The sequence below is a fragment of the Danio rerio genome, chromosome 23 (assembly GCF_049306965.1).
Source record: "Danio rerio strain Tuebingen ecotype United States chromosome 23, GRCz12tu, whole genome shotgun sequence".
NCBI classification, from domain to species: domain Eukaryota; kingdom Metazoa; phylum Chordata; class Actinopteri; order Cypriniformes; family Danionidae; genus Danio; species Danio rerio.
The window spans coordinates 50,165,001-50,181,317 of NC_133198.1; the positions used below are offsets into that span (position 1 = coordinate 50,165,001).

The following is a 16,317-nucleotide window of genomic DNA, read 5'->3' on the forward strand; positions in this document are numbered from 1 at the left end:
TCCACAAACATTCATGTGTCAAAACGTCTATAAATCTTTTATATGTTGCGTGTTTGTTTATGAAGCGTTTAAAAACAGAGCTGTGTTGGGCTCGGAGGATGCTAATCCACTACATAAGCACATCTGCTCATATTCGTTCAACTTATTTTAAAGCGTTTAACTACAGATACTATTGAGGGAGAACTACATTACCCATGATGCTGTGCAGTAAATCCACCAATTAGACAGCTGCAGTTACAAAAGTTCACTAAAAAGACCTTTAGCTCCGCCCACTGCCATGAAGCCCTGATAATAATGGGGTGTGTGTGTGTGTATATACACAGCTGAAGTCAATTATTCACCCCCCCCCCCTTAATAAAATAATTTAATATTTGTTTTTCTGGAGAAAGTCTTATTTGTTTTATTTGGGCTAGAATAAAAGCAGCTTTAATAGTGTTAAAGTCATGTTAAGCTCAATATTATTGGCCCCTTCAGCAATATTAGTGTTGGATTGTCTCCAGAACAAACCACTGTTATACAATGACTTGCCTAATTACCCTAACTTTACCCTGATTACCCTAGTGAAGCCTTTACATGTCACTGTAAGCTGAACACTAGTGTCTTGAAGAATATATAGTCTAATATTATTTACTGTCATCATGATGAAGAGGAAACACATCAGTTATTAGAGATGAGTTATTAAACTATTATGTGCAGAAATGTGCTGAAAATCTGCTCTCTGATAAACAGAAATTAGGGAAAAAATGAACAGGTGTGCGAATAATTCCATCTATCTTCAGCTATATAAATATATATTACACCTGTAAAATGATTAATCACAATTACATTCAAAATAAAAATAGTAATTTACATAATTCATATGTATGCATTTATACATGCGCGCACACACACACACACACACACACACACACACACACACACACACACACACACACACACACACACACACACACACACACACACACACACACACACACACACACTTTGTAAATATAAACTTTTATTTTGGATGTGATTACCTGTGATTATGTTTTTGAAACATCTTAATTTGATTTACTTTGAGATTGTGTCTGAATATGAAGTGATTTAAAAATAAAATGCATGATGATGATGATGATGATGATGATGATAAACTCAGAGGTGACTGAAGCTGCAGTTGATGGCCTGTCCACTAGAGGCTCTCCATGCTAACCTCACAGCAGGAAAACAGTAGAAATCAAGTGGATTCGCTGTATAGCTGACTCAGAGGAGGGGGGACGATTTCATATCTCATCCATTTAATGATGTAGACTGTTAAATTCTGCATAATTGAGGGCGTGGCCACTTGAGTGACAGGTGTTTGCTGCTCGTCACCTCAGCTCATTTCGGCTGATGAATAGTGATGGATTAAGTCTAGGCTACAGAACAGTGTGAAACCTCTTATAATGCCACATCTGCATTTCATATTTCATTCATTCTCTTGTCGGCTTAGTCCCTTTATTAATCCGGGGTCGCCACAGTGGAATGAACCGCCAACTTATCCAGCAAGTTGTTACGCAGCGGATGCCCTTCCAGCCGCAACCCATCTCTGGGAAACATCCACACACACACATTCACACACACACACATACACTACGGACAATTTAGCCTACCCAATTCACCTGTACCGCATGTGTTTGGACTGTGGGGGAAACCGGAGCACCCGGAGGAAACCCACGCGAAGGCAGGGAGAACATGCAAACACGCAATGAGAACGAGGAGAATGTAAACCTTTACCCAGACGTTACACATGTGAAGTAATGAGAAAGAACAATTCACTGTATTCTATGTCACTCCGCTGCTCATCCGTTTGCACTGGCTGCCAGTTGCTGCTCGCATCAAATTCAAAGCTCTGATGTTTGGCTACAAAGCGACTTCTGGCTTTGCTCCTTCTTATCTGCTCTCACTTCTGCAGATGTATGTGTCCTCCAGAAACTTGCGCTCTGTGAATGAACGTCGCCTCGTGGTTCCATCCCAAAGAGGGAAGAAATCACTTTCCCGAACTCTCGCATTCAATCTGCCCAGTTGGTGGAATGAACTCCCTAACTGCATCAGAACAGCAGAGTCACTCGCTGTCTTCAAGAAACCACTAAAAACTCAACTATTTAGTCTCCACTTCCCTTCCTAATCTGCAATTGCCTCTCTGACTCCACCAATAACTACAAAAAATAAATAAATAAATTTACTAATGCTTTCCTTCTTAGACTTTACAGATCTGAAACTTGCCTACAGCACTTCTTCATTGTTGCACTAATAGTTGTGTAAATTGCTCCCTTGTCCTCATTTGTAAGTCGCTTTGGATAAAAGAGTCTGCTAAATGTAAATGTAAATATAAATGTATATATATATATATATGCAAAGACAGGAAAACATTCTTGTAGTAACCTAGACATAAAAATAAGTCTTGAAGGCCAAGTGTCTCATGAGTTTATATTTTAAATGAGACTTCTGCAAAAGCTTTTCAGAGACTATACCAGTGTATATCAGTGAGACTATATCAGAGCTCTTCTCTGCTTCACCACCAGAGGCATCTTCTCAAACATGAGCTTCCCAAACTAAAACAGTAACAGTTGCCGGATAATTCGCTCTGTATTCTACACTTTGGGCTTTACTATCTATCATCTAGATGGCCATAGTAGGGCCCGTGGGCCAAAGCCGGCCCATTGTAACCTTTGATTTGGCCCACCATCCCATCTGAGAGGAGAGTGAGTATGATGGAGAGGGTTACGGCCAATGCCTTTACCACAGAGATCCTCATTTGTAATTTCACGTGACTATTTCTGATAATTTTATTGCTGAGCTACAAAAAAGCAAACTGAAATGAAAGGTTTCAATCAAATGTTGTGAATAAATCAGATATATTATAATGTAAACACTGTCACTCGACACATAGAGGACTATGCAGAGGACAGCAGTGAGCAAATCAGGCAAAAACAACTGTAATTCTGCTATAAATGAGACTTTTACTCTAATAAGTTCATTATTAAAGCTATAAAATACAGTGTTAGTTAATATAAAGCAGTTTTGTCCTGTCTTTTTTAAACATTATTAAATAAATGAGCAAATTATCCATGGCAGCTATATTTACCTTCGGCCCACTAGCCTCAGTCAGGTTTGGTTTTTCATAAGAAAAAGTTTGTGCACCCCTGATCCAGAGCTTACAATGCTCAAAATGAAAAGGTTATAGACATGATATGATACAGAAGTCAAACTGTGAGCAGATCACTGCCAAATGGCTCAAATACTCCAATAGAGTGAGCACAAGCTCAAATAGAGTGTGTGCCTTAATAATGTTAAATCAGTCAGAATTTCTAGATAAGCACAACATACAGTCCTGTTTTCAGAAATAATGAGTGAAAATGAAGAGAGTTTCTCCTTAACACAGAGAATAACCTGACAATAATCCTCACCTCAGGTCCTGGAGGCCCCGGAGGCCCCTGCGGCCCCGCTTCACCTGTTTTCCCCTTTACAGAGAGAGAGAGAGAGGGAGAGAGAGAGAGAGAGAGAGAAAGACAGAGAGAGAGAGAGAGAGAGAGATTCTGCTGTAAACATCATCATCATCATCATCAACAGAAGAACAGGTGGTCTTACCTGAACCCCCGGTTTTCCTCGTGGTCCTGTTGGTCCAGGATTACCAGCCGCTCCCTACACACACACACACACACACACACACACACACACACACACACACACACACACACACACACACACACACACACACACACACACACACACACACACACAGATCATATAAATCCGGGCTTTGTTGACACACACTCATTCTCTTCATGTGATGGTGATTTGTCAACTGTAAATTAGATTGTAAACACATTTTCAAGGGTTAAAATAAGAAATGTGTAACAGCACTAATTTTACATGTCTATTTAAATATTTTATAAATATATGTACAGTATATTCATTCATTCATTCATTTTCTTGTCGGCTTAGTCCCTTTATTAATCCGGTCACCACAGCGGAATGAACCGCCAACTTATCCAGCAAGTTTTTATGCAGAGCGGATGCCCTTCCAGCTACAACCCATCTCTGGGAAACACCCACACACACATTCACACACACACTCATACACTACGGACAATTTAGCCTACCCAATTCCCCTGTACCGCATGTGTTTGGACTGTGGGGGAAACCAGAGCACCTGGAGGAAACCCACGCCAACACGGGGAGAACATGCAAACTCCACACAGAAACACCAACTGAGCCGAGGCAAATGAATATATAAGGGAAAAACCCTACACAAAACTCTATCAGGAGGAAAGTCAAGAGGAACAACACATATTTAACGTTTGGTTGGGATTCTGGAGTTTGTAATTGACAGTTTTCTACATTCACTATGAGTTTTTTCAATACATTTAACAAGTTTCCTAAAGTCTGTACACAACTCTAAACACATTTGTTGTTGCTTTGACACAACGTGCCTCCAGTTAACACCAGTTTAAAACACACAAGCTCAACCAAGACCAACAATGTGATGATACAGACACATGTACAGATGCTTTCACACAGTATATGAGAGCAGAGAACATCATGATCTACACACAACTCATACAGGCTAAAGTCAACGTGAACAGCAGCTCATAGTGTGGATTAAACACTAATATATTCCCTGTATTTTATTCCATCGCCAATGAGAAACAGCTTATTGCAGTTATGCAAATACATAAATCACAGCAGATTCGCATGTCGGAAGCACACTCAGGTGTTGAGGTGTTTCCCATCACACGATCATCTGTTCTAGAAGAGACTCTGGAGGTTTGTGAAAGGAGCAGTGAGCACATCAAAGAACTCCGTCACCAGTGCGTCCAATGCAGTGTTTAACATGCTTTCTAGCAATATTAAAGCCATTAACTACTAATTGAACATCATAGACCTGTAAAAGCTAAATTTACACCTAAACATCATTTATTCCAGAGCAATTCCCACAATCCTGAGACACGAGTCAACAGATGCAGACCATTATGATGATCAGCGGACACATGTGTGCACTTACAGCCCAGCACACACACACATGCACGCACGCACACCAGTGTGTTTGTGTGTACGTGAGTGTGTGTGTGTGTGTGTGTGTGTGTGCGTTTTACTGTGTGAAACTTGTATCTGTGAGAGTGGGAGTGTGTGTGTGGATGCATATGAGTGTGTGTGTGTGTGTGTGTGGTTAATCTGATGTTCACCTTGTCTCCCGGGTAACCCGATTCTCCCGGTTCTCCTCTCAGGCCTGGTTCACCCTGAATCACACAGCAGCACAGATTATAAACACAGAACACACACACACACACACGCAGAACAAAACCACTATCGACACACACACACCGAACCATTGCATGCACACACACACACACACACACACACACCCTTTCTTCAGATTATAGTGAAAGAGTGGTGAGAATATTGTAGAAATGTTCAGGTTTAGTCGAATAACACTGATCAAAATGAAGATCAAACTCCTGAAGCTGTGCTCGAGGAGAGAATAACTCTCTAGAAGCGGACGTGTGTTATTATCTGACACCGCTGACTCACACTTTAAAGTCTAAACCTGCGTAAGACATCTGTGTACATGCTTCAGAACACAAAAGGTTTTATATCAGGACACTGCTTGTCCAGTGAAAGGTCGTCTTGAAATGGATATTCAGTGTAAAGACAGAAGAGCTGAAGGAGAACATCCGTATCTGTGCAAAAGTCAACCCTAATTTGCATATTCACTGCAATAATAGAAATATTTAAATCACCTTATCACCTTTCATTCCAGGAGGCCCCGCCCCTCCGCCCAGGCCCTGCCAATCAGAGAAGAAGAGCTTCAGTGTGCAGCCAATGAGATCAGAGATGTGAGCTTTAATCAGGGGACGGACGTTACCTGAGCTCCCACAATACCTGGCAACCCACGCGGACCCTCAGGCCCTGAATCACCCTGAAGAAGAAGAAGAAGAGGAGAGAAAGAGAGAGAGAGAGAGAGAGAGAGAGAGAGAGAGAGAGAGAGAGAGAGAGAGGGATTAAATTTATCTGCTACAACTGCAATACTGCATTTAACATCAGTGAATACATCAGTGTGTCCATCCACTGAGAGACAGCAGGAGAACATCCTCAGCTCCTGCTCGACTGGAGCAAACCTCAGGCAGAGAAGTGCAGGCTGATGCCTTCAGATGAGCTTTATAGCAGTATTATTATCAGATTACAAGATTATCCCTCTCAGTTGCATGGATATACACATTTCATGCACATCTTGAAGCATTTTTTGAAGTATTTTTTATGCAATAATATAAAATGTGCAGAAAAATGGGTGGATGGAGACACGTTTCTGAGCACAAACCTGAATAAAAGAAGACAAATAATGTAATATTCTAAAATAACGTTTAAAAAGCTATTAGTTACTAGTTAAAGGTGCTGTGTGTGAGTGTGTGACTCTTCTGCATCATATAAACAGCAGCATGTGTGTGCAGATATTCAGAATCATGCTCAGTGAACACTCCTGTTAATCTCAAACTCAATGCTGGAGTCAGATGTGAACCGGAACAGCTGCCTTGTTTTGGTCTCTTTAACCCGCCCACTGCCAGTTTAGCCAATTATATTCCAGCACACGGGTTGCCAGATGGTGGAAAACTGCGTATTTCATTCATTCATTCAGTCAGGAAGACTCTCAAAGCATGCGTATATGTCTGAAATGCGCCCTCTGGTGGACAGCAGCAGACTCTGAAATGAGATGCAGATTCAGAGTTCCACATGAGGTTATTAATGAGCAAATAATATAGATATTATAAGTGTAAACATTAGATAAGCAGGTCACACTGTAACCCTCTGTCCTAACAGCACACGACATGACGAGATATGCAGTGATGAGCAGTTTGGCTGTTTACAGCAGAGGAAACAGGACAGAACTTAAACACAGCCATTCAGAATAGAGCACTCACTGCACTCCAGCACAACACTGAGCTTCATACTCTGATGAACACACATTAAAGCTCTTGAACAGGATTAATGTAGATGCTGAATCACTGATATGTGTTGTGATATGTGAGTCTCAGTTCTGAAGTTCAGTTTCAGACGCTTTATTGTGTTCTCCAGATCTGAGCTGAACTCTCTGCTGCTGCTGTCAGTAGTGTGCTGATCAATGTCCTGTCAGACTCACATCATCAGCATCTAACACTGAATACAGCACATGAGCTGTAGCTGAGCTGATCACTGTCAGTGTTCTGCTGTTCAGCTGAAACAGACGCTGTTTCTAATATATACATTTCTGCTGTTGTCAATCTGGCAACCTGCGCTTGTGTTTGTTTTGATCCAAGAGTGCAATACCTGGTTCAACCACTGGGTGTCAAACTTACACACTGCACCTGTAAATAATAATAACTAATAATAGTAACTAATAAACTGATGGAAACTAATAACCTTTTCCTAATTTTGATTGTATGCAGTAACGTGCACTTTCTGTAGAGCAGCTGTGGATCAATGAAGCGTCACATGTTGAGCAAGTCCATCAGTGAGGAAAGAATAATTAATAGTATTTTCATTTTCACCATCACCACTCATGACTGTGGTTTGACCATACAAATGTAGGCTGTTTGCCCTTTATTAGAGTCGCAGTTCAAGTTCATCCACATTGCCACAAACACACACTGGTCAAAACAAAAGGGGATTGGAGTTGTATTTTTATAGGGAACTGATTTTTATAGATGGTTATAATTCTTTAACTGGTAAAATAATATTGAAGGAAGACAGCTGGAGAGCCACACGTTTTTGGTCAAAGAGCTGCATGTGGCACGAGAGCTATAGGTTCCCTACCACCGGTCTAATATAATAATGCATAAAATATAGCTGCAAGCAGCAATTCAGGGGCCGAGCACTTCATATGCAGAATGAGCAGAGCAGAGGCCAAGAACAGCGAGGATAGTAAAGAGCATCAGACAATGTCAAACAATGAGCTTTTAAATACAGGTGAAGTGTGTAATGTCCGACAGACAAAAGAGCTGACAGGGATAAATCAGACATGATCAGACTCGGCATGCTCCGCCGCATGGAAACACACCAATTTTATAATTTTTGGACAAACGGTTGAGAAGCCATTTTTGTTTCTCTGAACCACTAGAGGGCAGTGCACTGAAACTCTGCATATAACCTCAGACCATAGTTGTTATAGCACACACCAAGTTTAGTGTGAATTTATGAATGCACTACAGAGATATCTCCTGAAGTGCATTCTCACTGCTCTGTTACATTTGTTCGCAAGTTAAACGAAAACGGTTCGTCTAATTAACTTAAATTCCATAAAATTTGGTCAGCGTGGTCCGTAGATCATGTGATTCAATTTTGGTCAAAATCGGATAAACGGCCGGACAAGTTTGATCAAACAGGTCTAGCAAAAACATCAAAATAGCGAAAAAATTCCAATTGTGTTAAAATCAGACTGAGCCACAGGAAAAAAATAAAATCAGTGATTTCAGATTGATTTTGTGTTCTGAAGGTTTGAGAATCTGCGATTTCTGATATGTTTTGTGCTGAGATTGTTTAAGAATCAATGATTTTAGGTAGCTTTTGTGTTCTGATTATTTAAAATCAATGATTTCAGGTTGATTTTGTGTTGTGATTATTTTAAAATCAATGATTTCAGGTTGATTTTGTGTTGTGATTATTTCAAAATCAATGATTACAGGTTGATTTTGTGTTGTAATGATTTCAAAATAAATGATTTCAGGTTGATTTTGTGTTGTGATTATTTCAAAATCAATGATTTCAGGTTGATTTTGTGTTGTGATTATTTCAAAATCAATGATTACAGGTTGATTTTGTGTTGTAATGATTTCAAAATCAATGATTTCAGGTTGATTTTGTGTTGTGATCATTTCAAAATCAATGATTTCAGGTTGATTTTGTGCTGAGATTGTTTGAGAATCAGTGATTTGAGATTGAGTGTGTGTCCTGAAGCTGTATTTGAGCTGACGCTGAAGGTGTGTTTTCTCAGATCTGTGGTTGTTGTGTTCTGACTCTGTACTGAGATCAGTCCAGAACCTTCTGCCAACAGGAGATCAATAATCCTGTGTGTGTGTGTCCTGGAGTTTGCTAGATGGCGCTAGAGAGTCTGAGTTAGAGACTTCCTGTTTGCTCTGGTTAATGTTGAGACCTTCCTCTATCATTGTGCCAAATTAAACAACTTTTGCTCATCCAGTTATATGTGCTGCCATTCACATCCAGCGGAAGAAACGGAATCATAACAATAATAATAGTAATAGGAACGCCAAGGAAAACAATAGATGCCTACACACCTGCAGTGCTTGGCTCCTAATTATATAATGATTACTAATATATCTCTATGTTCTGAATAGTTTGACCAAAGTACAAAGAAAACTTTCATCTGATTATGTGAAGATATGCAGATAAGAAGCCAAATAATTGACATTTAAATAATGTATAGTATATTAAACACTCCCTGACTGAAGTGTTGTGAGAAATCCACCTTCTGACACTTTTACACTTCATCAACTAGAAGACCAGATATTATCTGCTGCTCTTACACCTTACAGCACATATATGGTAATGATATACAGTAATACACTTTAAATATTCTCAGTTTCGCCTATTTTTGTTGGTTGACTCTGTATTTTATGCTGATATTGATTATTCATTAAACATCATTTGTTTAATCAGTTGTTTTTGTTTATTTGTTATGGCCTTTTTCTTTATGGGGGCTCGTCCGGGATGTAATATGCAATATAAATACAGCATATGATATAAATATTCTCAGTTTAGCTTCTGTTTATTTATCCTAATATTGAATTTTCATTATGCAGTGTTTTTAATCAGTGTTTGTATTATTTCACTTGGGGAGATATCCGTAAGACGATAACATTTCAAAAGCCACCATTTCTCAAATCTCCTCATTGATTCATATTTCGTCCTGTTTTCCTTCATCTAACACGTCCTCATATAATGCAGGGTATGAGCTGTACATGTCATCCTGCTTTGCTGGTCTCCTTGCATGTGTTCTGCATTAGTGTCTGGATCTTGATGATGCTGTTCAACATTTCATTGGTTAAAAGTGAATTTCACGGCTGTAAAATGCAGATCAGCTCCTCTCCGCGATCAGCAGAGCTCAGAGACACAGAGCAGCATCATGAAAACTCATCAGAGACGGCTGTAAATCTGACATCTCTGTCCACTCTGAGACAAGTGTGTGTTTTAAAGACACAACCAGAACACTATACACTAAAAACACTCAGAATTGAACACGTTATGTGGGTTAGTTATTAAACTTAATCAAATTTAAGATAAAATCTAAACAAATTTTCATTTAATGCAAGAAAAATTTGAGAAGTTGCATTATTTAGGCTTAATAAACAACAAATACACAGAAAAATTAACTAAACTGCAGCTTAAATGAAAATACTAAACAGAATGTAATTCAGCATATACTGTACAAAAATGGCCAATCAGTTCCCAAATCAAATCTTTATAAATAAATAAAATCTATATAGTAATAAAATGAACCACATTTTAGATGTAACACAGAATTCTCCAGAAACAAATCTCCTCAGGGAACGACTGAACTCAGTTAAAGGAGTACTTTTATTAGTTTCCATTGTTTCTACTGGTTTCACTTTTTCACTGGTTTGATGAGGGCAACTGGCTCTTAAACGCAATGGGAGACGAGACTCTGACTGGTTTCCAGCAGGTTATGCTCAGAAGGCACTCATTACTGATAAAGAGAACAGGAGCAGACCTTTTAGAGAGTTTATCTCATCGTTAAACTAGCAGAAGTGAATTTAGACGCACTGTAAGTGCATCGTGTGTTCTCAGATCAATAAAACAGGGCTTCATATATCAGACTGTGATTAACCGTGTCTCTGTGACCCTGACACAGCTCTGTGTTTTCTGAAGTCATTAATACTGATGTGATGTTGACTGAGATTGTGCTTTCATCTCTCCTGAACCAGGATATTCTGGCCAAAAGCAGAGGTTTATCAGGTTTATCTCTGCTGCTGAAGTGTTCGGTGGCTGAACTGAGGCCAGGACACACACACAGGATTATTAATCTCCTGTTGGCAGAAGATTCTGGACTGATCTCAGTTCAGTAGCAGAACACACTGCTGAAAACCAGCCAGATTCTCAAACAATCACAGCACAAAGCCAACCAAAAATCATTGATTTAGAAATAATCACAACACAAAATTAACCTGAAATCATTGATTCTCAAACAATCTCAGCACAAAACCAATCTGAAATCACAGATTCTCCAAAGATTACAGTACAAAATCAATCTGAAATCATTGATTTTTAAAAAATATTCAGAACAAAATCAATCAGAAATCATGTACTCAAACCTTCAGAAAACAAAAGTAATCTGAAATCACTGATTCTTAAACAATCTCAGCACAAAATCAATCAGAAATCATTGATGCTTAAATCTTCAGAGCAAAAAAATCAATCAGAAATCCCTGATTTAAACAATCTTAGCACAAAATCAATCTGAAATCACAGATTCTCAAACAATCTCAGCACAAAATTAATCAGAAATCATTAATTCACAAACCATCAAAACACAAAATCAATCTTAAATTACTGATTTATACAATCTCAGCACAAAATCAATCAGAAATTATTGATTCACAAGCCTTCAGAGCACAAAATCAATCTAAATCACTGACTCAAACAATATTAGCACAAAATCAATCTGAAATCACTTATTCTCCAAAAATGACAGCAGAAAATCGATCAGAAATCATTGATTCGGATTGAATCAATGAAATCAACAGAACACAAAATCAACCTGAAATCACTGATTCCTAAACCTTCAGAGCACAAAATCAATTTGAAATCACTGATTCGTAAACAATCTCAGCACAAAATCAATCAGAAATAACTGATTCTCCAAAAATGACAGCACAAAATCAATCAGAAATCATTGATTCTCAAATATTCAGAGTAAAATCAATCTGAAATCACTGATTTTCAAACCTTCAGAACACAAAAATCTATCAGAAATCATTGATTCTTTAAAAGTTATAGCACACAATCAATCAGAAATCATTAATTCTGAAACCTTCAGAGCACAAAATCGATCTGAAATCACAGTGTGTGTGTGTGTGTGTCCAGCTGAAATATTCAGTCATGTGGTGTTCAGTTATGAAGTGTTCTGGTGATGTTGATTAGCTGTGCGGTCGCTCCAGCACACATCATTACTCTGCTGCTGATGTAAATCTCAACAGAATGAAGCTGATTTGAGATCAGAGTGTGTATGTGTCTATGAGATAGCGTGTTTGTGTCTCTGTGTGTGTGATTGTTTATGTGTGTTTGAGACTCACTCTCAGGCCTGGGAATCCACTGCTGCCGGTTCCTCCGACGGGCCCCTGAAACACACAACACAACATCACAACCTGTGCATATACACACACACACACACACACACACACATACACACAGTTTGTTCTGTTGATGTGCACGGAGCTGCTGGAGTTACAGTAAACAGCACTTGGAGACGCTCAGGTGCAACACTGTCGCTGTCAATGCAAGGGCACAGTGAAGAAGATGCCCAGAGGAGATATGAACGTGGAGCTGCTGACTGCTCTGCTGAACACTACTCATCTGTTCATCACTAGAGCTGGAGCTGCTGCTGAGACATCCATGCTTGTTTGAGTCACCAGTAACTTTAACAACAAGCGTGTCAACTTTACCTTCTCCTTCTGTGTTATAAGAGGGTGTCAGAAGCTGAATGTTGTGTAGCGCCATCTATTGTCAAGGAGTGATTTTGCATACTCAACGCCAGGGAAAACCGATTGGGTTTGAATCCAGAAAAACATCTCAAAAACGCTGACGATAAACGCAAACGAAAAGCGTGCCGGTGTGTACGAGCCGAAAGAGATGTCTTATATTACTATAACACATTTTGTGTGCTTATTTCAGTGGTCAAAAGAGCATCGATGTGTAAACGTCACATAGACATCAAGGTCTTGACATCGAGTCCATCAGGACATATTCTATACTGCAGTGCAGGGTTCTCAATCTCAATCTGGAGGTGTGGTGTCCTGCAGACAGCTCCAGCCCCAGTCAGACACACCTGGGCCTGCTAATCAAGCTCTCACTCGGCTCTCTAGAAACACCTGAGCAGGTGTGTTGAGGCTGGAGCTTTATTCTGCAGGACACCAGACCTCCAAGACTGAGTTTGGACACCCCTGTGCTAGTGTATGTTAAAGGGTCAGTTCCAAGTGTGCCGCAAGCCCGCGTTTGAGTGAAGGTCTCGGCTGTTAGATCGCCCCCTGGGGGCTGGCTGCAGTACAAGTCATAAAGCCCGCCTCCTCCGTGTTAATGAAGGAGACTTGAGCCCAAATAAAAAAAAATATTACACTTGCAATAAAATGTCCCGAAAGATGGTTCTGGTGGATTAAGGCACTGGTTATTGTGCTGAAATAGGTGCAGATCCTCATTTTTGTAAACAGTTTGTTTTTAGCAGTAATTTAATGCTGGGCGTGTCATCGTGATTGACAGCTGTGATTGACAGTTTCTCAAAGCGCGGCGTCTGAGCTTCGGCAGGAGACTGAAGTGTTATTAATCGATTTCTGTGTTATTTTACCATGACAAAATGAGTTCAGCAGTAAACTACAGTTTCTGACATACATGATCCTGGTGGAACACTGTTTATTCGCTAAGTTCAGGGCTTTTTTCGGGCTTTATTAGTTTGCTGATACACGTACGCCTAGCCACCCAGATAGCAAAACACACTCGGGCCAGTTCTTGCCTGGCGGAGACTTATCTCTTAGAGCTCAGACTGACTACCTCTGCTGGACCTACTCCGGATGCCTGGACTCACTGCCCGATTCCAGCCCGAGTCAATCGAGCCAGATGCGGCGGCCGAGCGAGCCGGCGCTGCCGCATGTGAGCCGGAATCAGCCCGCGATGCCGCGAGTAGATTTTAGGCTGCGGCCCGGAGCTGGCGCGATTGAATATATAAAACCCTCATATTTGTTAACGTTATTACATCCATTTGTGTTGATATGACAGCAAACGCATGCTGAGAAGTTCGGGGGGCGTGGTTGATTTTACATAAAGCGTTTGGTTGGAAGCTCGACTCTGCTCATTTTCGCGGCTCCTCCTCTGGCTCCATCAGACAATCCTTCTGCGCATGTCTGGCTCCAATTTCAGCAGTCTTTTGCGACAGTTTGTGCCCGTCAAGCAGGCGTTTTGCCCTCAAGGCGTTCAATGGGAAAAGGGGCTGTCACGTCGTCCATATTTTTTACAGTCACTTTTACAAGCACTACCTACTGCGCCACTGCCTCGCCCAAAACTCTTTATCGTTATCTATATTGCTGTAATTTACACCTAATGATCCGTTCTGCAGAACAGTATTGTCATGTGTGTATCAGGTGTGAAACTGAACTTACAGGTGGAGATTCTGAAAAATGAAAGCAGAAAGTGGCTGATTTTTATATTGGGTGATTTAAGAAAAAGCCACTACATTTTTCCTTCTGCTAATTTTTCTAGGTTTTCCTTCTGCTGTCAGAGCGGTACCCAGGTCAATTTCGACCAGTAAGTCAACAGGAGGGTTAATAATAAAGGGTGTGCAATCTTTTCCACATGAAAACACAGAACATTTGTAAAATAAGACACAAAGTGCTGAAGAAGACACACTCACCTGATTTCCATCTGGTCCCGGAGGTCCTCGTTCTCCCGGGTCTCCCACCACCCCCTGTGAAAGCATCAGATCAGCAGTCTGTCAGTGTTTGTGTCCCGAGGAGACTCGGTCTGCATGCTGACACGTTCACGTTACTGTCAAAGAATCTGCTGTTTTTTCTGCATGTTTGCTTGTGTCTGTCGTCGCCCAGAGGCTCTGGATGTCTTTCATCCGGCCGGGAGAAGCTTTGATTAATGATCCTGCAGCAGCAGACGGCGGGCGCGCGCCCAGCTGGCATCACACACTGGATCTGGGCTGTGATTTTAGGATTTCAGCCTTTCGTACAGTAAAGAGAAACCTGCTCCAGCGGCTCTGACAGGTCTCAAATCAGCTCTGATATATGCGCGTGTCAAATCATCATATTCAAGTTCTCAGATATCACAACTATTGAATGAAAAACACTACACAGACTCGATAAATAATAAATAGAATAGAAATAATACTTTTGAAGTCGTCCAGTACTGTATACTGCATCACTGCAGATGAACCTGTGTGTGTTGTTCAGTTGTTTTCATCCACTCTGGGGGATTTTTGAGTCTTAATTTGGGCACAACTGTCTCTGTGTTTCAGCTAAGGGAATGATTTTTGCTGACAAATCTTATTTTGACACATATTTTGGAAAAATACTCTGGAAAACTCTGTACATCAACACACTCTGGGCAAACTGACTATCTTTTATAATGGAAGTCAATGGAGGAAAAGCAGCACCAACATCACCAAAGGGACAGACAGACACAAACACACACACACGCACACACACACACACGCATGCACGCACGCACGCACGCACGCACGCACGCTCGCACGCACGCACGCACGCACGCACGCACGCACGCACGCACGCACGCACGCACGCACACACACACACACACAAACACACAAACACACACCCACCCACACGCACGCACGCACACACGCGCACGCACGCACACACACACACACACACACTCACACGCACGAACGCGCACACACACACACACACACAAACACGCACACACACAAACACACGCACGCAGGCACGCACGCACACACACACACACACGCATTAGAGCGATGTTTCTTTACTAATGTACACTTTTATAGTTCTCATAAGCTCTTCCATCTGCAGTATTGCCACCGGCTCTCCAGCTGTCCAGCAGATGACAACAACACATCCTTTCTTCAGTTTCCCTCTTCCTTTATCCACCAATACATCATCTGTTGTGAATATGCATGACTCATTAGCATACTAATGTCTTTACCTGTCTTCCTTTGGGACCTGTGTTTCCTCTAGGACCCGGAACTCCCTGAAACACACATCATTGCGGTTAGTAAACACTGAATCTTCATCAATGCGCAGGTCAGTCAACAGGGGACTAACGTCAGTCAAAGCAACTGTGAATCTGCTCTTATCACCATGTTCAGCATCAGCAAAACACGTCCAAACCTCATTGCTATTGGCGGGATTTCACTTTCTGATGCTTCTGAAGTATAAACTAGCCTAATATGTGTAATAAACCTGCCCTAACCCATCTGAGAATCAACGCTACAGTCAGCTCTTCTGCTTTGTGAATGTGCGCCCCATGTCGGAATGTCTGGCTGTGTTTTGATTTGTGTAACTCCGCCCACTGCCCGTTCAGACAATTAAATCA

At 40.9% G+C, this 16,317-nt stretch overlaps 1 protein-coding gene across 4 annotated transcripts in view; it reads right to left on the reverse strand.

Annotated features, from left to right (window-relative positions):
• Window positions 1–16,317, reverse strand: part of col24a1 (collagen type XXIV alpha 1 chain) — a 143,946-nt gene that overhangs the window by 50,193 nt on the left and 77,436 nt on the right. For all 4 annotated transcript variants that reach the window (XR_012398847.1, XR_012398848.1, XM_073939503.1 and 1 more), the window contains exons 12-19: window positions 15,928–15,972; window positions 14,648–14,701; window positions 12,324–12,368; window positions 5,888–5,941; window positions 5,763–5,807; window positions 5,208–5,261; window positions 3,610–3,663; window positions 3,429–3,482 (exon numbers count right to left, since the gene is read on the reverse strand). Coding sequence is in view for 2 of the 4 variants with exons in the window: in XM_073939502.1 (XP_073795603.1) it covers window positions 3,429–3,482; window positions 3,610–3,663; window positions 5,208–5,261; window positions 5,763–5,807; window positions 5,888–5,941; window positions 12,324–12,368; window positions 14,648–14,701; window positions 15,928–15,972 (405 nt within the window). In the remaining 2 variants the exon portion in view is untranslated. The remainder of the gene's footprint in view (window positions 1–3,428; window positions 3,483–3,609; window positions 3,664–5,207; window positions 5,262–5,762; window positions 5,808–5,887; window positions 5,942–12,323; window positions 12,369–14,647; window positions 14,702–15,927; window positions 15,973–16,317) is intronic.